At 38.6% G+C, this 23,859-nt stretch overlaps 2 protein-coding genes across 2 annotated transcripts in view; one reads left to right on the top strand and one right to left on the bottom strand.

The window, feature by feature from the left end:
* LOC128643934 (probable sodium-coupled neutral amino acid transporter 6) overlaps positions 1–3,349 on the bottom strand; it is a gene marked incomplete at its 3' end in the record, with an annotated part of 180,931 nt that extends 177,582 nt beyond the window's left edge. The window contains exon 1 of the mRNA XM_053696701.1: positions 3,221–3,349. Coding sequence (XP_053552676.1) covers positions 3,221–3,334 — 114 coding nt within the window. The remainder of the gene's footprint in view (positions 1–3,220) is intronic.
* Positions 3,350–3,465: 116 nt separating this feature from the next.
* The window catches only part of TRMT5 (tRNA methyltransferase 5), a 44,370-nt gene continuing 23,976 nt past the window's right edge, over positions 3,466–23,859 (top strand). Inside the window, exon 1 of the mRNA XM_053696703.1 lies at positions 3,466–3,513. Within this exon, the coding sequence (XP_053552678.1) occupies positions 3,509–3,513 (5 nt within the window). The 5' untranslated portion in view covers positions 3,466–3,508. The remainder of the gene's footprint in view (positions 3,514–23,859) is intronic.

Raw genomic sequence — 23,859 nt, 5'->3', positions numbered from 1 at the left:
GTTCGCTTGTCCTGTGATACTCAAGTGAAAAGGTTGGATAGCTCTGTATTAGTTGATAGGTGATTTTCCGGGAGAATGAGACAGATATAGATAATCCTTGAATGTCTTTTAAAAATTAGTAGTTGATAAAGTAGCATTTATTTGATTCTTAACTAGAGAACACACAGGAGAATGTGCACACACACATCTCATTAGAATGACTGTGTTGTATGAATGATCATAGTAATTTCAGCACAAGTTTATTATAAATCACAGACACACCTATTATCTGCAGCTAGCTCTATTAGCCAATGGCTGCTTTGTACATACTAATTACATATTCACCTGACTCTTCCCTAGCGCACAGTATCGTAAGACTATAGGAATGTGAAATAGTTAGGTGCTTCTAAACCATTATAGTAACCGATGAAATAATCTCACTCCTCACATGGTGCCAATCATAATGGTAATCAGAAGACATTTTAGGGACACAAAAAAGTTTCAATTTATGTACAAAACACAACAGTAATTTATAATTATTTTATTCGATACATGATAAAAAGTGTCAGACAACAAAGGTGATATTTGTTCCAAGTAAAGGGATATTAAATTCTCTAAAATGTCAGAGAATATATTTCTACACTAGTGTCCCTTTGTAACTATGTATAAGCCCTGCAAATAGATTAAACACATAGCTAAAGCCCAGCTCAGGGGCTGCAACATATTGCAGCAGCACATGGCCACATTTTATCTACAAAAATACCCATAAACTTTAATAGGGTTTTTCTGTTCATAATCAATCACTCAGTAAGTTTTTCTAAAAGGTTGTGATCGACTACACAGTAAGAAAGGGACACTAGTGCTTAAAATAACATGCTGTAACAAATTAGAGCATTTATTTTTTACATTAAAGGGACACTGTAACCAAAATTTTTCTTTTGTGATTCAGATTGAGCATGAAATTTTAAGCAACTTTCTAATTTACTTCTATTATCAAATTTTCTTCATTCTCTTGGTATCTTTATTTGAAATGCAAGAATGTAAGTTTAGATGCCGGCCCATTTTTGGTGAACAACCTGGGTTGTCCTTGCTGATTGGTGGATAAATTCATCCACCAATAAAAAAGTGCTGTCCAGAGTACTGAAACCAAAAAAAGCTTAGATGCCTTCTTTTTCAAATAATGATAGCAAGAGAACGAAGAAAAATTGAAAATAGGAGTAAATTAGAAAGTTGCTTAAAATTGCTTGCTCTATCTGAATTACAAAAGAAAAAATTTGGGTTCAGTGTCTCTTTAAAATAACATGCTGTAACAAATTAAGAGCATTTATTTTTTACATTAAATTATCCCTTTAAAGGGACAGTAAAGTCAAACAAATGTTCATGATTCGGATAGAGCATGCTATCGTAAACAACTTTCCAATTTACTTTTATTATCTAATTTGCTTCATTCTTCTTGTATCCTTTTTGGAAACGATACCAAGGTATGCTCAGGATCAGCAATACACTACTGGGAGCTAGCTGGAAATTAGTGACTACACACATGCCTATTGTCATAGGCTCACCAGATGCACTCAGCTAGCTCACAGTAGTGCATTGCTGCTCCTTCAACAAAGGATACCAAGAGAATGAGACAAATTAGATAATAGAAGTAAATTGGAAAGTTGTTTAAAACGATATGCTCTGTCCTAATGATGAAAGAAGATAAATCAGTTTCATGCAACCTTTACGTTTCCAATTAATCTACTTTTAAATAATCTGTTTTCTTCATCTCTGCTGAATTTATCATTCACATTTTACCACCAGGGCAGGTGATTCCCTATACACAACCTGGCACTGACTCCTATGTGTTCAATGCTTCTAAACCTCAGCTGCCACTTATTGTAAAATGCCTTCTAATTCCTCTGCATGTCTTGTCCCCATGTGTCACTCATGGTCTCATATTCCCTAGGAAGAGCTAAACACAAAGCAACACAGAGGCTCTTGTCACAAAGACACTAACTCCCAAAAGATTTCTCACACAATGACAAAGCAATGCTGATGAGCAGGAATGTCAGAAGTGACAGTGTCTGAGGGAGGGGCAGCCTCTTGTTAACCCCTTGTACTCAAGCACAGCATTGCTTTTTAGCACTCTCTGGCATCCAAACTGTTAAAGGGGCAGTGTACACTAATATTCATATGACTGCATGTTATAAACACTACTATAAAGAAGAATATGCACAGATACTGATATAAACATCCAGTATAAAACCTATAAAAAACTTACTGAGAAGCTTGTTAGGCTGGGACACCCCCTCCCTGCATATGAAAAGACATAAACAGGAGCCAGCAGTATACATCTGGCACTGTGGGGCTTGGTGAGGAGTCTGAAAATCAGCACAATGATATTAAAAAAATAAGCAAAGCTATACATTGTTACAAAAACCCCCCCAGATGGACTATACAAATGGATCATCTACAAAACATTATGCAAAGATAAATCTAGTGTACAATGTCCCTTTAATGACCTATCCATAAGGCTCTGGGATGTGACTGGTGAAGAGTTCTCTGTACCCTCTGCTACATTATTATATTATTACTGGACAGAAGCAGCACACACTGAGGGACCTTGTGCTATTTACACACTAAATAAGAGCCCAGGATATAGTTATTCAGTGCAGGACCCTCTGCTACATTATTATATTATTACTGGACAGAAGCAGCACACACTGAGGGACCTTGTGCTATTTACACACTAAATAAGAGCCCAGGATATAGTTATTCAGTGCAGGACCCTCTGCTACATTATTATATTATTACTGGACAGAAGCAGCACACACTGAGGGACCTTGTGCTATTTACACACTAAATAAGAGCCCAGGATATAGTTATTCAGTGCAGGACCCTCTGCTACATTATTATATTATTACTGGACAGAAGCAGCACACACTGAGGGACCTTGTGCTATTTACACACTAAATAAGAGCCCAGGATATAGTTATTCAGTGCAGGACCCTCTGCTACATTATTATATTATTACTGGACAGAAGCAGCACACACTGAGGGACCTTGTGCTATTTACACACTAAATAAGAGCCCAGGATATAGTTATTCAGTGCAGGACCCTCTTCTGGTTAATGTGTCGTGTACATGTCACACACAGGGGCTTCCTTATATCACTGACTTCACTTATCAGAGACTCACATAGTGAACATGACAGGAAGGGACTCACTCACTACATCCTCTGCACACATACAACACTCACATTGCCCAGCAGGGGTGAGGCCTCGCCCAGCGGAGCCCCGGGATCCGCGTTAATGCTGTGCCGGTGAGCAGACATGGTACCCGGGGAGTGAAGCAGGAACCTTCTGCCCGGCATGTCACGTGCCCTCAGTCTGTAGTCTGAAGTTTGTTGTGTCACATGACAGCTTCTGTCGCGGAATAGTTACGTCCGTCTTAGCTACCTATTGGGAGATGGTGCTTGTTAGTTGTGTTTCTGCCCTTAGTCGCGGGATAATGACGTTTATAAGCAGTATGGCGGCGGTGTGACAGCATGAGGTGAGTAGCCTGAGTCTGGCTGGTAACAATAGCCTGACATGTAACTGTGCAAACCATTTAACATGATTTGTGTCATACTCATATAGGTGCATTTCTGTCTAGAAACAGAATGCAGGGATATGTTTGTGTCATACTCATATAGGTGCATTTCTGGCCAGAAACAGAATGCAGGGATATGATTGTTTGTGTCATACTCATATAGGTGCATTTCTGGCTAGAAACAGAATGCAGGGATATGATTGTTTGTGTCATACTCATATAGGTGCATTTCTGGCTAGAAACAGAATGCAGGGATATGTTTGTGTCATACTCATATAGGTGCATTTCTGGCTAGAAACAGAATGCAGGGATATGTTTGTGTCATACTCATATAGGTGCATTTCTGGCTAGAAACAGAATGCAGGGATATGATTGTTTGTGTCATACTCGTATAGGTGCATTTCTGTCTAGAAACAGAATGCAGGGATGTGATTGTTTGTGTCATACTCATATAGGTGCATTTCTGGCCAGAAACAGAATGCAGGGATATGATTGTTTGTGTCATACTCATATAGGTGCATTTCTGGCTAGAAACAGAATGCAGGGATATGATTGTTTGTGTCATACTCATATAGGTGCATTTCTGGCTAGAAACAGAATGCAGGGATATGATTGTTTGTGTCATACTCATATAGGTGCATTTCTGGCTAGAAACAGAATGCAGGGATATGATTGTTTGTGTCATACTCATATAGGTGCATTTCTGGCTAGAAACAGAATGCAGGGATATGATTGTTTGTGTTATACTCATATAGGTGCATTTCTGGCTAGAGACAGAATGCAGGGATATGATTGTTTGTGTCATACTCATATAGGTGCATTTCTGGCTAGAGACAGAATGCAGGGATATGATTGTTTGTGTCATACTCATATAGGTGCATTTCTGGCTAGAAACAGAATGCAGGGATATGATTGTTTGTGTCATACTCATATAGGTGCATTTCTGGCTAGAAACAGAATGCAGGGATATGATTGTTTGTGTTATACTCATATAGGTGCATTTCTGGCTAGAAACAGAATGCAGGGATATGATTGTTTGTGTCATACTCATATAGGTGCATTTCTGGCTAGAAACAGAATGCAGGGATATGATTGTTTGTGTCATACTCATATAGGTGCATTTCTGGCAAGAAACAGAATGCAGGGATATGATTGTTTGTGTCATACTCATATAGGTGCATTTCTGGCTAGAAACAGAATGCAGGGATATGATTGTTTGTGTCATACTCATATAGGTGCATTTCTGGCTAGAAACAGAATGCAGGGATATGTTTGTGTCATACTCATATAGGTGCATTTCTGGCTAGAAACAGAATGCAGGGATATGATTGTTTGTGTCATACTCATATAGGTGCATTTCTGGCAAGAAACAGAATGCAGGGATATGTTTGTGTCATACTCATATAGGTGCATTTCTGGCTAGAGACAGAATGCAGGGATATGTTTGTTTGTGTCATACTCATATAGGTGCATTTCTGGCAAGAAACAGAATGCAGGGATATGTTTGTGTCATACTCATATAGGTGCATTTCTGGCTAGAGACAGAATGCAGGGATATGTTTGTTTGTGTCATACTCATATAGGTGCATTTCTGTCTAGAAACAGAATGCAGGGATATGTTTGTTTGTGTCATACTCATATAGGTGCATTTCTGGCTAGAGACAGAATGCAGGGATATGTTTGTTTGTGTCATACTCATATAGGTGCATTTCTGGCAAGAAACAGAATGCAGGGATATGTTTGTGTCATACTCATATAGGTGCATTTCTGGCTAGAAACAGAATGCAGGGATATGATTGTTTGTGTCATACTCATATAGGTGCATTTCTGGCTAGAAACAGAATGCAGGGATGTGATTGTTTGTGTCATACTCATATAGGTGCATTTCTGGCTAGAAACAGAATGCAGGGATGTGATTGTTTGTGTCATACTCATATAGGTGCATTTCTGGCTAGAAACAGAATGCAGGGATATGATTGTTTGTGTCATACTCATATAGGTGCATTTCTTGCTAGAAACAGAATGCAGGGATATGTTTGTGTCATACTCATATAGGTGCATTTCTGGCTAGAAACAGAATGCAGGGATATGTTTGTTTGTGTCATACTCATATAGGTGCATTTCTGGCAAGAAACAGAATGCAGGGATATGTTTGTGTCATACTCATATAGGTGCATTTCTGGCTAGAAACAGAATGCAGGGATATGTTTGTTTGTGTCATACTCATATAGGTGCATTTCTGGCTAGAAACAGAATGCAGGGATATGTTTGTGTCATACTCATATAGGTGCATTTCTGGCTAGAAACAGAATGCAGGGATATGTTTGTTTGTGTCATACTCATATAGGTGCATTTCTGGCTAGAAACAGAATGCAGGGATATGATTGTTTGTGTTATACTCATATAGGTGCATTTCTGGCTAGAAACAGAATGCAGGGATATGATTGTTTGTGTTATACTCATATAGGTGCATTTCTGGCTAGAGACAGAATGCAGGGATATGTTTGTGTTATACTCATATAGGTGCATTTCTGGCTAGAAACAGAATGCAGGGATATGTTTGTGTCATACTCATATAGGTGCATTTCTGGCTAGAAACAGAATGCAGGGATATGTTTGTGTTATACTCATATAGGTGCATTTCTGGCTAGAAACAGAATGCAGGGATATGATTGTTTGTGTCATACTCATATAGGTGCATTTCTGGCTAGAAACAGAATGCAGGGATATGATTGTTTGTGTCATACTCATATAGGTGCATTTCTGGCTAGAAACAGAATGCAGGGATATGATTGTTTGTGTCATACTCATATAGGTGCATTTCTGGCTAGAAACAGAATGCAGGGATATGTTTGTGTCATACTCATATAGGTGCATTTCTGGCTAGAAACAGAATGCAGGGATATGTTTGTGTCATACTCATATAGGTGCATTTCTGGCTAGAAACAGAATGCAGGGATATGATTGTTTGTGTCATACTCATATAGGTGCATTTCTGGCTAGAAACAGAATGCAGGGATATGATTGTTTGTGTCATACTCATATAGGTGCATTTCTGGCTAGAAACAGAATGCAGGGATATGTTTGTGTCATACTCATATAGGTGCATTTCTGGCTAGAAACAGAATGCAGGGATATGTTTGTGTCATACTCATATAGGTGCATTTCTGGCTAGAAACAGAATGCAGGGATATGTTTGTGTCATACTCATATAGGTGCATTTCTGTCTAGAAACAGAATGCAGGGATATGTTTGTGTCATACTCATATAGGTGCATTTCTGGCTAGAAACAGAATGCAGGGATATGATTGTTTGTGTCATACTCATATAGGTGCATTTCTGGCTAGAAACAGAATGCAGGGATATGATTGTTTGTGTCATACTCATATAGGTGCATTTCTGGCCAGAAACAGAATGCAGGGATATGTTTGTGTTATACTCATATAGGTGCATTTCTGGCTAGAAACAGAATGCAGGGATATGATTGTTTGTGTCATACTCATATAGGTGCATTTCTGGCTAGAGACAGAATGCAGGGATATGTTTGTGTCATACTCATATAGGTGCATTTCTGGCTAGAAACAGAATGCAGGGATATGATTGTTTGTGTCATACTCATATAGGTGCATTTCTGGCTAGAAACAGAATGCAGGGATATGATTGTTTGTGTCATACTCATATAGGTGCATTTCTGGCAAGAAACAGAATGCAGGGATATGATTGTTTGTGTCATACTCATATAGGTGCATTTCTGGCTAGAAACAGAATGCAGGGATATGATTGTTTGTGTCATACTCATATAGGTGCATTTCTGGCTAGAAACAGAATGCAGGGATATGATTGTTTGTGTCATACTCATATAGGTGCATTTCTGGCCAGAAACAGAATGCAGGGATATGATTGTTTGTGTCATACTCATATAGGTGCATTTCTGGCTAGAGACAGAATGCAGGGATATGATTGTTTGTGTCATACTCATATAGGTGCATTTCTGGCTAGAAACAGAATGCAGGGATATGATTGTTTGTGTCATACTCATATAGGTGCATTTCTGGCAAGAAACAGAATGCAGGGATATGATTGTTTGTGTCATACTCATATAGGTGCATTTCTGGCTAGAAACAGAATGCAGGGATATGATTGTTTGTGTCATACTCATATAGGTGCATTTCTGGCCAGAAACAGAATGCAGGGATATGATTGTTTGTGTCATACTCATATAGGTGCATTTCTGGCTAGAAACAGAATGCAGGGATATGTTTGTGTCATACTCATATAGGTGCATTTCTGGCTAGAAACAGAATGCAGGGATATGTTTGTGTCATACTCATATAGGTGCATTTCTGGCCAGAAACAGAATGCAGGGATATGATTGTTTGTGTCATACTCATATAGGTGCATTTCTGGCCAGAAACAGAATGCAGGGATATGTTTGTGTCATACTCATATAGGTGCATTTCTGGCTAGAAACAGAATGCAGGGATATGATTGTTTGTGTCATACTCATATAGGTGCATTTCTGGCTAGAAACAGAATGCAGGGATATGATTGTTTGTGTCATACTCATATAGGTGCATTTCTGGCTAGAAACAGAATGCAGGGATATGTTTGTGTCATACTCATATAGGTGCATTTCTGGCAAGAAACAGAATGCAGGGATATGATTGTTTGTGTCATACTCATATAGGTGCATTTCTGGCAAGAAACAGAATGCAGGGATATGATTGTTTGTGTCATACTCATATAGGTGCATTTCTGGCTAGAAACAGAATGCAGGGATATGATTGTTTGTGTCATACTCATATAGGTGCATTTCTGGCTAGAAACAGAATGCAGGGATATGTTTGTGTCATACTCATATAGGTGCATTTCTGGCTAGAAACAGAATGCAGGGATATGTTTGTGTCATACTCATATAGGTGCATTTCTGGCTAGAAACAGAATGCAGGGATATGTTTGTGTTATACTCATATAGGTGCATTTCTGGCTAGAAACAGAATGCAGGGATATGATTGTTTGTGTCATACTCATATAGGTGCATTTCTGGCTAGAAACAGAATGCAGGGATATGATTGTTTGTGTTATACTCATATAGGTGCATTTCTGGCTAGAAACAGAATGCAGGGATATGATTGTTTGTGTCATACTCATATAGGTGCATTTCTGGCCAGAAACAGAATGCAGGGATATGATTGTTTGTGTCATACTCATATAGGTGCATTTCTGGCTAGAAACAGAATGCAGGGATATGATTGTTTGTGTCATACTCATATAGGTGCATTTCTGGCAAGAAACAGAATGCAGGGATATGATTGTTTGTGTCATACTCATATAGGTGCATTTCTGGCTAGAAACAGAATGCAGGGATATGATTGTTTGTGTCATACTCATATAGGTGCATTTCTGGCTAGAAACAGAATGCAGGGATATGATTGTTTGTGTCATACTCATATAGGTGCATTTCTGGCTAGAAACAGAATGCAGGGATGTGATTGTTTGTGTCATACTCATATAGGTGCATTTCTGGCTAGAAACAGAATGCAGGGATATGATTGTTTGTGTCATACTCATATAGGTGCATTTCTGGCAAGAAACAGAATGCAGGGATATGATTGTTTGTGTCATACTCATATAGGTGCATTTCTGGCAAGAAACAGAATGCAGGGATATGATTGTTTGTGTCATACTCATATAGGTGCATTTCTGGCTAGAAACAGAATGCAGGGATATGTTTGTGTCATACTCATATAGGTGCATTTCTGGCCAGAAACAGAATGCAGGGATATGATTGTTTGTGTCATACTCATATAGGTGCATTTCTGGCTAGAAACAGAATGCAGGGATATGATTGTTTGTGTCATACTTATATAGGTGCATTTCTGGCTAGAAACAGAATGCAGGGATATGATTGTTTGTGTCTTACTCATATAGGTGCATTTCTGGCTAGAAACAGAATGCAGGGATATGATTGTTTGTGTCATACTCATATAGGTGCATTTCTGGCTAGAAACAGAATGCAGGGATATGATTGTTTGTGTCATACTCATATAGGTGCATTTCTGGCCAGAAACAGAATGCAGGGATATGTTTGTGTTATACTCATATAGGTGCATTTCTGGCTAGAAACAGAATGCAGGGATATGATTGTGTCATACTCATATAGGTGCATTTCTGGCTAGAAACAGAATGCAGGGATATGATTGTTTGTGTCATACTCATATAGGTGCATTTCTGGCTAGAAACAGAATGCAGGGATATGATTGTTTGTGTTATACTCATATAGGTGCATTTCTGGCTAGAAACAGAATGCAGGGATATGATTGTTTGTGTCATACTCATGTAGGTGCATTTCTGGCTAGAAACAGAATGCAGGGATATGTTTGTGTTATACTCATATAGGTGCATTTCTGGCTAGAAACAGAATGCAGGGATATGTTTGTGTCATACTCATATAGGTGCATTTCTGGCTAGAAACAGAATGCAGGGATATGTTTGTGTCATACTCATATAGGTGCATTTCTGGCTAGAAACAGAATGCAGGGATATGATTGTTTGTGTTATACTCATATAGGTGCATTTCTGGCTAGAAACAGAATGCAGGGATATGATTGTTTGTGTCATACTCATATAGGTGCATTTCTGGCTAGAAACAGAATGCAGGGATATGATTGTTTGTGTTATACTCATATAGGTGCATTTCTGGCTAGAAACAGAATGCAGGGATATGATTGTTTGTGTTATACTCATATAGGTGCATTTCTGGCTAGAAACAGAATGCAGGGATATGTTTGTGTCATACTCATATAGGTGCATTTCTGGCTAGAAACAGAATGCAGGGATATGATTGTTTGTGTCATACTCATATAGGTGCATTTCTGGCTAGAAACAGAATGCAGGGATATGATTGTTTGTGTTATACTCATATAGGTGCATTTCTGGCTAGAAACAGAATGCAGGGATATGATTGTTTGTGTTATACTCATATAGGTGCATTTCTGGCTAGAAACAGAATGCAGGGATATGATTGTTTGTGTTATACTCATATAGGTGCATTTCTGGCTAGAAACAGAATGCAGGGATATGATTGTTTGTGTCATACTCATATAGGTGCATTTCTGGCTAGAAACAGAATGCAGGGATATGATTGTTTGTGTCATACTCATATAGGTGCATTTCTGGCTAGAAACAGAATGCAGGGATATGATTGTTTGTGTCATACTCATATAGGTGCATTTCTGGCTAGAAACAGAATGCAGGGATATGATTGTTTGTGTCATACTCATATAGGTGCATTTCTGGCTAGAAACAGAATGCAGGGATATGATTGTTTGTGTCATACTCATATAGGTGCATTTCTGGCTAGAAACAGAATGCAGGGATATGATTGTTTGTGTCATACTCATATAGGTGCATTTCTGGCAAGAAACAGAATGCAGGGATATGATTGTTTGTGTCATACTCATATAGGTGCATTTCTGGCTAGAAACAGAATGCAGGGATATGTTTGTGTCATACTCATGTAGGTGCATTTCTGGCTAGAAACAGAATGCAGGGATATGATTGTTTGTGTCATACTCATATAGGTGCATTTCTGGCTAGAAACAGAATGCAGGGATATGATTGTTTGTGTCATACTCATATAGGTGCATTTCTGGCTAGAAACAGAATGCAGGGATATGATTGTTTGTGTCATACTCATATAGGTGCATTTCTGGCTAGAAACAGAATGCAGGGATATGATTGTTTGTGTCATACTCATATAGGTGCATTTCTGGCTAGAAACAGAATGCAGGGATATGTTTGTGTCATACTCATATAGGTGCATTTCTGGCTAGAAACAGAATGCAGGGATATGTTTGTGTCATACTCATATAGGTGCATTTCTGGCTAGAAACAGAATGCAGGGATATGTTTGTGTCATACTCATATAGGTGCATTTCTGGCTAGAAACAGAATGCAGGGATATGTTTGTGTTATACTCATATAGGTGCATTTCTGGCTAGAAACAGAATGCAGGGATATGATTGTTTGTGTCATACTCATATAGGTGCATTTCTGGCTAGAAACAGAATGCAGGGATATGATTGTTTGTGTTATACTCATATAGGTGCATTTCTGGCTAGAAACAGAATGCAGGGATATGATTGTTTGTGTCATACTCATATAGGTGCATTTCTGGCCAGAAACAGAATGCAGGGATATGATTGTTTGTGTCATACTCATATAGGTGCATTTCTGGCTAGAAACAGAATGCAGGGATATGATTGTTTGTGTCATACTCATATAGGTGCATTTCTGGCAAGAAACAGAATGCAGGGATATGATTGTTTGTGTCATACTCATATAGGTGCATTTCTGGCTAGAAACAGAATGCAGGGATATGATTGTTTGTGTCATACTCATATAGGTGCATTTCTGGCTAGAAACAGAATGCAGGGATGTGATTGTTTGTGTCATACTCATATAGGTGCATTTCTGGCAAGAAACAGAATGCAGGGATATGATTGTTTGTGTCATACTCATATAGGTGCATTTCTGGCAAGAAACAGAATGCAGGGATATGATTGTTTGTGTCATACTCATATAGGTGCATTTCTGGCAAGAAACAGAATGCAGGGATATGATTGTTTGTGTCATACTCATATAGGTGCATTTCTGGCTAGAAACAGAATGCAGGGATATGTTTGTGTCATACTCATATAGGTGCATTTCTGGCTAGAAACAGAATGCAGGGATATGATTGTTTGTGTCATACTCATATAGGTGCATTTCTGGCTAGAAACAGAATGCAGGGATATGATTGTTTGTGTCATACTTATATAGGTGCATTTCTGGCAAGAAACAGAATGCAGGGATATGATTGTTTGTGTCTTACTCATATAGGTGCATTTCTGGCTAGAAACAGAATGCAGGGATATGATTGTTTGTGTCATACTCATATAGGTGCATTTCTGGCTAGAAACAGAATGCAGGGATATGATTGTTTGTGTCATACTCATATAGGTGCATTTCTGGCCAGAAACAGAATGCAGGGATATGTTTGTGTTATACTCATATAGGTGCATTTCTGGCTAGAAACAGAATGCAGGGATATGATTGTGTGTCATACTAATATAGGTGCATTTCTGGCCAGAAACAGAATGCAGGGATATGATTGTTTGTGTCATACTCATATAGGTGCATTTCTGGCTAGAAACAGAATGCAGGGATATGATTGTTTGTGTTATACTCATATAGGTGCATTTCTGGCTAGAAACAGAATGCAGGGATATGATTGTTTGTGTCATACTCATGTAGGTGCATTTCTGGCTAGAAACAGAATGCAGGGATATGTTTGTGTTATACTCATATAGGTGCATTTCTGGCTAGAAACAGAATGCAGGGATATGTTTGTGTCATACTCATATAGGTGCATTTCTGGCTAGAAACAGAATGCAGGGATATGATTGTTTGTGTTATACTCATATAGGTGCATTTCTGGCTAGAAACAGAATGCAGGGATATGATTGTTTGTGTTATACTCATATAGGTGCATTTCTGGCTAGAAACAGAATGCAGGGATATGTTTGTGTCATACTCATGTAGGTGCATTTCTGGCTAGAAACAGAATGCAGGGATATGATTGTTTGTGTTATACTCATATAGGTGCATTTCTGGCTAGAAACAGAATGCAGGGATATGATTGTTTGTGTTATACTCATATAGGTGCATTTCTGGCTAGAAACAGAATGCAGGGATATGTTTGTGTCATACTCATATAGGTGCATTTCTGGCTAGAAACAGAATGCAGGGATATGATTGTTTGTGTCATACTCATATAGGTGCATTTCTGGCTAGAGACAGAATGCAGGGATATGTTTGTGTCATACTCATATAGGTGCATTTCTGGCTAGAAACAGAATGCAGGGATATGATTGTTTGTGTCATACTCATATAGGTGCATTTCTGGCCAGAAACAGAATGCAGGGATATGATTGTTTGTGTCATACTCATATAGGTGCATTTCTGGCTAGAAACAGAATGCAGGGATATGATTGTTTGTGTCATACTCATATAGGTGCATTTCTGGCTAGAGACAGAATGCAGGGATATGTTTGTGTCATACTCATATAGGTGCATTTCTGGCTAGAAACAGAATGCAGGGATATGATTGTTTGTGTCATACTCATATAGGTGCATTTCTGGCTAGAAACAGAATGCAGGGATATGATTGTTTGTGTCATACTCATATAGGTGCATTTCTGGCTAGAAACAGAATGCAGGGATATGATTGTTTGTGTCATACTCATATAGGTGCATTTCTGGCTAGAAACAGAATGCAGGGATATGATTGTTTGTGTCATACTCATATAGGTGCATTTCTGGCTAGAAACAGAATGCAGGGATATGATTGTTTGTGTTATACTCATATAGGTGCATTTCTGGCTAGAAACAGAATGCAGGGATATGATTGTTTGTGTTATACTCATATAGGTGCATTTCTGGCTAGAAACAGAATGCAGGGATATGATTGTTTGTGTTATACTCATATAGGTGCATTTCTGGCTAGAAACAGAATGCAGGGATATGATTGTTTGTGTCATACTCATATAGGTGCATTTCTGGCTAGAAACAGAATGCAGGGATATGATTGTTTGTGTCATACTCATATAGGTGCATTTCTGGCTAGAAACAGAATGCAGGGATATGATTGTTTGTGTCATACTCATATAGGTGCATTTCTGGCTAGAAACAGAATGCAGGGATATGATTGTTTGTGTCATACTCATATAGGTGCATTTCTGGCTAGAAACAGAATGCAGGGATATGATTGTTTGTGTCATACTCATATAGGTGCATTTCTGGCTAGAAACAGAATGCAGGGATATGATTGTTTGTGTCATACTCATATAGGTGCATTTCTGGCAAGAAACAGAATGCAGGGATATGATTGTTTGTGTCATACTCATATAGGTGCATTTCTGGCTAGAAACAGAATGCAGGGATATGTTTGTGTCATACTCATGTAGGTGCATTTCTGGCTAGAAACAGAATGCAGGGATATGATTGTTTGTGTCATACTCATATAGGTGCATTTCTGGCTAGAAACAGAATGCAGGGATATGATTGTTTGTGTCATACTCATATAGGTGCATTTCTGGCTAGAAACAGAATGCAGGGATATGTTTGTGTCATACTCATATAGGTGCATTTCTGGCTAGAAACAGAATGCAGGGATATGATTGTTTGTGTATACTCATATAGGTGCATTTCTGGCTAGAAACAGAATGCAGGGATATGTTTGTGTCATACTCATATAGGTGCATTTCTGGCTAGAAACAGAATGCAGGGATATGATTGTTTGTGTCATACTCATATAGGTGCATTTCTGGCCAGAAACAGAATGCAGGGATATGATTGTTTGTGTCATACTCATATAGGTGCATTTCTGGCTAGAAACAGAATGCAGGGATATGATTGTTTGTGTCATACTCATATAGGTGCATTTCTGGCTAGAGACAGAATGCAGGGATATGTTTGTGTCATACTCATATAGGTGCATTTCTGGCTAGAAACAGAATGCAGGGATATGATTGTTTGTGTCATACTCATATAGGTGCATTTCTTGCTAGAAACAGAATGCAGGGATATGATTGTTTGTGTCATACTCATATAGGTGCATTTCTGGCTAGAAACAGAATGCAGGGATATGATTGTTTGTGTCATACTCATATAGGTGCATTTCTGGCTAGAAACAGAATGCAGGGATATGATTGTTTGTGTCATACTCATATAGGTGCATTTCTGGCTAGAAACAGAATGCAGGGATATGATTGTTTGTGTTATACTCATATAGGTGCATTTCTGGCTAGAAACAGAATGCAGGGATATGATTGTTTGTGTTATACTCATATAGGTGCATTTCTGGCTAGAAACAGAATGCAGGGATATGATTGTTTGTGTTATACTCATATAGGTGCATTTCTGGCTAGAAACAGAATGCAGGGATATGTTTGTGTCATACTCATATAGGTGCATTTCTGGCTAGAAACAGAATGCAGGGATATGATGTTTGTGTCATACTCATATAGGTGCATTTCTGGCTAGAAACAGAATGCAGGGATATGTTTGTGTCATACTCATATAGGTGCATTTCTGGCTAGAAACAGAATGCAGGGATATGATTGTTTGTGTCATACTCATATAGGTGCATTTCTGGCTAGAAACAGAATGCAGGGATATGATTGTTTGTGTCATACTCATATAGGTGCATTTCTGGCTAGAAACAGAATGCAGGGATATGATTGTTTGTGTCATACTCATATAGGTGCATTTCTGGCTAGAAACAGAATGCAGGGATATGATTGTTTGTGTCATACTCATATAGGTGCATTTCTGGCTAGAAACAGAATGCAGGGATATGATTGTTTGTGTCATACTCATATAGGTGCATTTCTGGCTAGAAACAGAATGCAGGGATATGTTTGTGTCATACTCATATAGGTGCATTTCTGGCTAGAAACAGAATGCAGGGATATGTTTGTGTCATACTCATATAGGTGCATTTCTGTCTAGAAACAGAATGCAGGGATATGTTTGTGTCATACTCATATAGGTGCATTTCTGGCTAGAAACAGAATGCAGGGATATGTTTGTGTCATACTCATATAGGTGCATTTCTGGCTAGAAACAGAATGCAGGGATATGATTGTTTGTGTCATACTCATATAGGTGCATTTCTGGCTAGAAACAGAATGCAGGGATATGATTGTTTGTGTCATACTCATATAGGTGCATTTCTGGCTAGAAACAGAATGCAGGGATATGATTGTTTGTGTCATACTCATATAGGTGCATTTCTGGCTAGAAACAGAATGCAGGGATATGATTGTTTGTGTCATACTCATATAGGTGCATTTCTGGCTAGAAACAGAATGCAGGGATATGATTGTTTGTGTCATACTCATATAGGTGCATTTCTGGCTAGAGACAGAATGCAGGGATATGTTTGTGTCATACTCATATAGGTGCATTTCTGGCTAGAAACAGAATGCAGGGATATGATTGTTTGTGTCATACTCATATAGGTGCATTTCTGGCTAGAAACAGAATGCAGGGATATGATTGTTTGTGTCATACTCATATAGGTGCATTTCTGGCTAGAAACAGAATGCAGGGATATGATTGTTTGTGTCATACTCATATAGGTGCATTTCTGGCTAGAAACAGAATGCAGGGATATGATTGTTTGTGTCATACTCATATAGGTGCATTTCTGGCTAGAAACAGAATGCAGGGATATGATTGTTGTGTCATACTCATATAGGTGCATTCTGTTTCTAGCCAGAAATGCAGGGATATGATTGTTTGTGTCATACTCATATAGGTGCATTTCTGGCTAGAAACAGAATGCAGGGATATGATTGTTTGTGTCATACTCATATAGGTGCATTTCTGGCTAGAAACAGAATGCAGGGATATGATTGTTTGTGTCATACTCATATAGGTGCATTTCTGGCTAGAAACAGAATGCAGGGATATGATTGTTTGTGTCATACTCATATAGGTGCATTTCTGGCAAGAAACAGAATGCAGGGATATGATTGTTTGTGTCATACTCATATAGGTGCATTTCTGGCTAGAAACAGAATGCAGGGATATGATTGTTTGTGTCATACTCATATAGGTGCATTTCTGGCCAGAAACAGAATGCAGGGATATGATTGTTTGTGTCATACTCATATAGGTGCATTTCTGGCTAGAAACAGAATGCAGGGATATGATTGTTTGTGTCATACTCATATAGGTGCATTTCTGGCTAGAAACAGAATGCAGGGATATGTTTGTGTCATACTCATATAGGTGCATTTCTGGCTAGAAACAGAATGCAGGGATATGTTTGTGTCATACTCATATAGGTGCATTTCTGGCCAGAAACAGAATGCAGGGATATGATTGTTTGTGTCATACTCATATAGGTGCATTTCTGGCCAGAAACAGAATGCAGGGATATGTTTGTGTCATACTCATATAGGTGCATTTCTGGCTAGAAACAGAATGCAGGGAATGATTGTTTGTGTCATACTCATATAGGTGCATTTCTGGCTAGAAACAGAATGCAGGGATATGATTGTTTGTGTCATACTCATATAGGTGCATTTCTGGCTAGAAACAGAATGCAGGGATATGTTTGTGTCATACTCATATAGGTGCATTTCTGGCAAGAAACAGAATGCAGGGATATGATTGTTTGTGTCATACTCATATAGGTGCATTTCTGGCAAGAAACAGAATGCAGGGATATGATTGTTTGTGTCATACTCATATAGGTGCATTTCTGGCTAGAAACAGAATGCAGGGATATGATTGTTTGTGTCATACTCATATAGGTGCATTTCTGGCTAGAAACAGAATGCAGGGATATGTTTGTGTCATACTCATATAGGTGCATTTCTGGCTAGAAACAGAATGCAGGGATATGTTTGTGTCATACTCATATAGGTGCATTTCTGGCTAGAAACAGAATGCAGGGATATGTTTGTGTTATACTCATATAGGTGCATTTCTGGCTAGAAACAGAATGCAGGGATATGATTGTTTGTGTCATACTCATATAGGTGCATTTCTGGCAAGAAACAGAATGCAGGGATATGATTGTTTGTGTCATACTCATATAGGTGCATTTCTGGCTAGAAACAGAATGCAGGGATATGATTGTTTGTGTCATACTCATATAGGTGCATTTCTGGCTAGAAACAGAATGCAGGGATGTGATTGTTTGTGTCATACTCATATAGGTGCATTTCTGGCTAGAAACAGAATGCAGGGATATGATTGTTTGTGTCATACTCATATAGGTGCATTTCTGGCAAGAAACAGAATGCAGGGATATGATTGTTTGTGTCATACTCATATAGGTGCATTTCTGGCAAGAAACAGAATGCAGGGATATGATTGTTTGTGTCATACTCATATAGGTGCATTTCTGGCTAGAAACAGAATGCAGGGATATGTTTGTGTCATACTCATATAGGTGCATTTCTGGCCAGAAACAGAATGCAGGGATATGATTGTTTGTGTCATACTCATATAGGTGCATTTCTGGCTAGAAACAGAATGCAGGGATATGATTGTTTGTGTCATACTTATATAGGTGCATTTCTGGCAAGAAACAGAATGCAGGGATATGATTGTTTGTGTCATACTCATATAGGTGCATTTCTGGCTAGAAACAGAATGCAGGGATATGATTGTTTGTGTCATACTCATATAGGTGCATTTCTGGCTAGAAACAGAATGCAGGGATATGATTGTTTGTGTCATACTCATATAGGTGCATTTCTGGCCAGAAACAGAATGCAGGGATATGTTTGTGTTATACTCATATAGGTGCATTTCTGGCTAGAAACAGAATGCAGGGATATGATTGTGTCATACTCATATAGGTGCATTTCTGGCTAGAAACAGAATGCAGGGATATGATTGTTTGTGTCATACTCATATAGGTGCATTTCTGGCTAGAAACAGAATGCAGGGATATGATTGTTTGTGTTATACTCATATAGGTGCATTTCTGGCTAGAAACAGAATGCAGGGATATGTTTGTGTCATACTCATATAGGTGCATTTCTGGCTAGAAACAGAATGCAGGGATATGATTGTTTGTGTCATACTCATATAGGTGCATTTCTGGCTAGAGACAGAATGCAGGGATATGATTGTTTGTGTCATACTCATATAGGTGCATTTCTGGCTAGAAACAGAATGCAGGGATATGATTGTTTGTGTCATACTCATATAGGTGCATTTCTGGCTAGAAACAGAATGCAGGGATATGATTGTTTGTGTCATACTCATATAGGTGCATTTCTGGCTAGAGACAGAATGCAGGGATATGTTTGTGTCATACTCATATAGGTGCATTTCTGGCTAGAACAGAATGCAGGGATATGATTGTTTGTGTCATACTCATATAGGTGCATTTCTGGCTAGAAACAGAATGCAGGGATATGATTGTTTGTGCCATACTCATATAGGTGCATTTCTGGCCAGAAACAGAATGCAGGGATATGATTGTTTGTGTCATACTCATATAGGTGCATTTCTGGCTAGAAACAGAATGCAGGGATATGATTGTTTGTGTCATACTCATATAGGTGCATTTCTGGCTAGAGACAGAATGCAGGGATATGTTTGTGTCATACTCATATAGGTGCATTTCTGGCTAGAAACAGAATGCAGGGATATGATTGTTTGTGTCATACTCATATAGGTGCATTTCTGGCTAGAAACAGAATGCAGGGATATGATTGTTTGTGTTATACTCATATAGGTGCATTTCTGGCTAGAAACAGAATGCAGGGATATGTTTGTGTCATACTCATATAGGTGCATTTCTGGCTAGAAACAGAATGCAGGGATATGATTGTTTGTGTCATACTCATATAGGTGCATTTCTGGCTAGAGACAGAATGCAGGGATATGTTTGTGTCATACTCATATAGGTGCATTTCTGGCTAGAAACAGAATGCAGGGATATGATTGTTTGTGTCATACTCATATAGGTGCATTTCTGGCCAGAAACAGAATGCAGGGATATGATTGTTTGTGTTATACTCATATAGGTGCATTTCTGGCTAGAAACAGAATGCAGGGATATGATTGTTTGTGTCATACTCATATAGGTGCATTTCTGGCTAGAGACAGAATGCAGGGATATGTTTGTGTCATACTCATATAGGTGCATTTCTGGCTAGAAACAGAATGCAGGGATATGATTGTTTGTGTCATACTCATATAGGTGCATTTCTGGCCAGAAACAGAATGCAGGGATATGATTGTTTGTGTCATACTCATATAGGTGCATTTCTGGCAAGAAACAGAATGCAGGGATATGATTGTTTGTGTCATACTCATATAGGTGCATTTCTGGCTAGAAACAGAATGCAGGGATATGTTTGTGTCATACTCATATAGGTGCATTTCTGGCTAGAAACAGAATGCAGGGATATGATTGTTTGTGTCATACTCATATAGGTGCATTTCTGGCTAGAAACAGAATGCAGGGATATGATTGTTTGTGTCATACTCATATAGGTGCATTTCTGGCTAGAAACAGAATGCAGGGATATGATTGTTTGTGTCATACTCATATAGGTGCATTTCTGGCTAGAAACAGAATGCAGGGATATGATTGTTTGTGTCATACTCATATAGGTGCATTTCTGGCTAGAAACAGAATGCAGGGATATGTTTGTGTCATACTCATATAGGTGCATTTCTGGCTAGAAACAGAATGCAGGGATATGTTTGTGTCATACTCATATAGGTGCATTTCTTGATAGATACTGAATGCAGGGATTTGTTTGTGTCATACTCATATAGGTGCATTTCTGGCTAGAAACAGAATGCAGGGATATGTTTGTGTCATACTCATATAGGTGCATTTCTGGCTAGAAACAGAATGCAGGGATATGATTGTTGTGTCATACTCATATAGGTGCATTTCTGGCTAGAAACAGAATGCAGGGATATGATTGTTTGTGTCATACTCATATAGGTGCATTTCTGGCTAGAAACAGAATGCAGGGATATGATTGTTTGTGTCATACTCATATAGGTGCATTTCTGGCTAGAAACAGAATGCAGGGATATGATTGTTTGTGTCATACTCATATAGGTGCATTTCTGGCTAGAAACAGAATGCAGGGATATGATTGTTTGTGTCATACTCATATAGGTGCATTTCTGGCTAGAAACAGAATGCAGGGATATGATTGTTTGTGTCATACTCATATAGGTGCATTTCTGGCTAGAAACAGAATGCAGGGATATGATTGTTTGTGTCATACTCATATAGGTGCATTTCTGGCTAGAAACAGAATGCAGGGATATGATTGTTTGTGTCATACTCATATAGGTGCATTTCTGGCTAGAAACAGAATGCAGGGATATGATTGTTTGTGTCATACTCATATAGGTGCATTTCTGGCCAGAAACAGAATGCAGGGATATGATTGTTTGTGTCATACTCATATAGGTGCATTTCTGGCTAGAAACAGAATGCAGGGATATGATTGTTTGTGTCATACTCATATAGGTGCATTTCTGGCCAGAAACAGAATGCAGGGATATGTTTGTGTTATACTCATATAGGTGCATTTCTGGCTAGAAACAGAATGCAGGGATATGATTGTTTGTGTCATACTCATATAGGTGCATTTCTGGCTAGAGACAGAATGCAGGGATATGTTTGTGTCATACTCATATAGGTGCTTTTCTGGCTAGAAACAGAATGCAGGGATATGATTGTTTGTGTCATACTCATATAGGTGCATTTCTGGCTAGAAACAGAATGCAGGGATATGATTGTTTGTGTCATACTCATATAGGTGCATTTCTGGCTAGAAACAGAATGCAGGGATATGATTGTTTGTGTCATACTCATATAAGTGCATTTCTGGCTTGAAACAGAATGCAGGGATATGATTGTTTGTGTCATACTCATATAGGTGCATTTCTGGCCAGAAACAGAATGCAGGGATATGATTGTTTGTGTCATACTCATATAGGTGCATTTCTGGCTAGAGACAGAATGCAGGGATATGATTGTTTGTGTCATACTCATATAGGTGCATTTCTGGCTAGAAACAGAATGCAGGGATATGATTGTTTGTGTCATACTCATATAGGTGCATTTCTGGCAAGAAACAGAATGCAGGGATATGATTGTTTGTGTCATACTCATATAGGTGCATTTCTGGCTAGAAACAGAATGCAGGGATATGATTGTTTGTGTCATACTCATATAGGTGCATTTCTGGCCAGAAACAGAATGCAGGGATATGATTGTTTGTGTCATACTCATATAGGTGCATTTCTGGCTAGAAACAGAATGCAGGGATATGATTGTTTGTGTCATACTCATATAGGTGCATTTCTGGCTAGAAACAGAATGCAGGGATATGTTTGTGTCATACTCATATAGGTGCATTTCTGGCTAGAAACAGAATGCAGGGATATGTTTGTGTCATACTCATATAGGTGCATTTCTGGCAAGAAACAGAATGCAGGGATATGATTGTTTGTGTCATACTCATATAGGTGCATTTCTGGCCAGAAACAGAATGCAGGGATATGTTTGTGTCATACTCATATAGGTGCATTTCTGGCTAGAAACAGAATGCAGGGATATGATTGTTTGTGTCATACTCATATAGGTGCATTTCTGGCTAGAAACAGAATGCAGGGATATGATTGTTTGTGTCATACTCATATAGGTGCATTTCTGGCTAGAAACAGAATGCAGGGATATGATTGTTTGTGTCATACTCATATAGGTGCATTTCTGGCTAGAAACAGAATGCAGGGATATGATTGTTTGTGTCATACTCATATAGGTGCATTTCTGGCTAGAAACAGAATGCAGGGATATGTTTGTGTCATACTCATATAGGTGCATTTCTGGCTAGAAACAGAATGCAGGGATATGTTTGTGTCATACTCATATAGGTGCATTTCTGGCTAGAAACAGAATGCAGGGATATGTTTGTGTCATACTCATATAGGTGCATTTCTGGCTAGAAACAGAATGCAGGGATATGTTTGTGTCATACTCATATAGGTGCATTTCTGGCTAGAAACAGAATGCAGGGATATGATTGTGTCATACTCATATAGGTGCATTTCTGGCTAGAAACAGAATGCAGGGATATGATTGTTTGTGTCATACTCATATAGGTGCATTTCTGGCTAGAAACAGAATGCAGGGATATGATTGTTTGTGTTATACTCATATAGGTGCATTTCTGGCTAGAAACAGAATGCAGGGATATGATTGTTTGTGTCATACTCATGTAGGTGCATTTCTGGCTAGAAACAGAATGCAGGGATATGTTTGTGTTATACTCATATAGGTGCATTTCTGGCTAGAAACAGAATGCAGGGATATGATTGTTTGTGTTATACTCATATAGGTGCATTTCTGGCTAGAAACAGAATGCAGGGATATGATTGTTTGTGTTATACTCATATAGGTGCATTTCTGGCTAGAAACAGAATGCAGGGATATGTTTGTGTCATACTCATGTAGGTGCATTTCTGGCTAGAAACAGAATGCAGGGATATGATTGTTTGTGTCATACTCATATAGGTGCATTTCTGGCTAGAGACAGAATGCAGGGATATGATTGTTTGTGTCATACTCATGTAGGTGCATTTCTGGCTAGAAACAGAATGCAGGGATATGATTGTTTGTGTCATACTCATATAGGTGCATTTCTGGCTAGAAACAGAATGCAGGGATATGTTTGTGTTATACTCATATAG

The sequence above is a fragment of the Bombina bombina genome, unplaced genomic scaffold (assembly GCF_027579735.1).
Source record: "Bombina bombina isolate aBomBom1 unplaced genomic scaffold, aBomBom1.pri scaffold_593, whole genome shotgun sequence".
Taxonomy (NCBI): domain Eukaryota; kingdom Metazoa; phylum Chordata; class Amphibia; order Anura; family Bombinatoridae; genus Bombina; species Bombina bombina.
The sequence above is the reverse complement of the archived record's forward strand: the minus strand, read 5'-3'. Positions and strand labels throughout refer to the sequence as shown.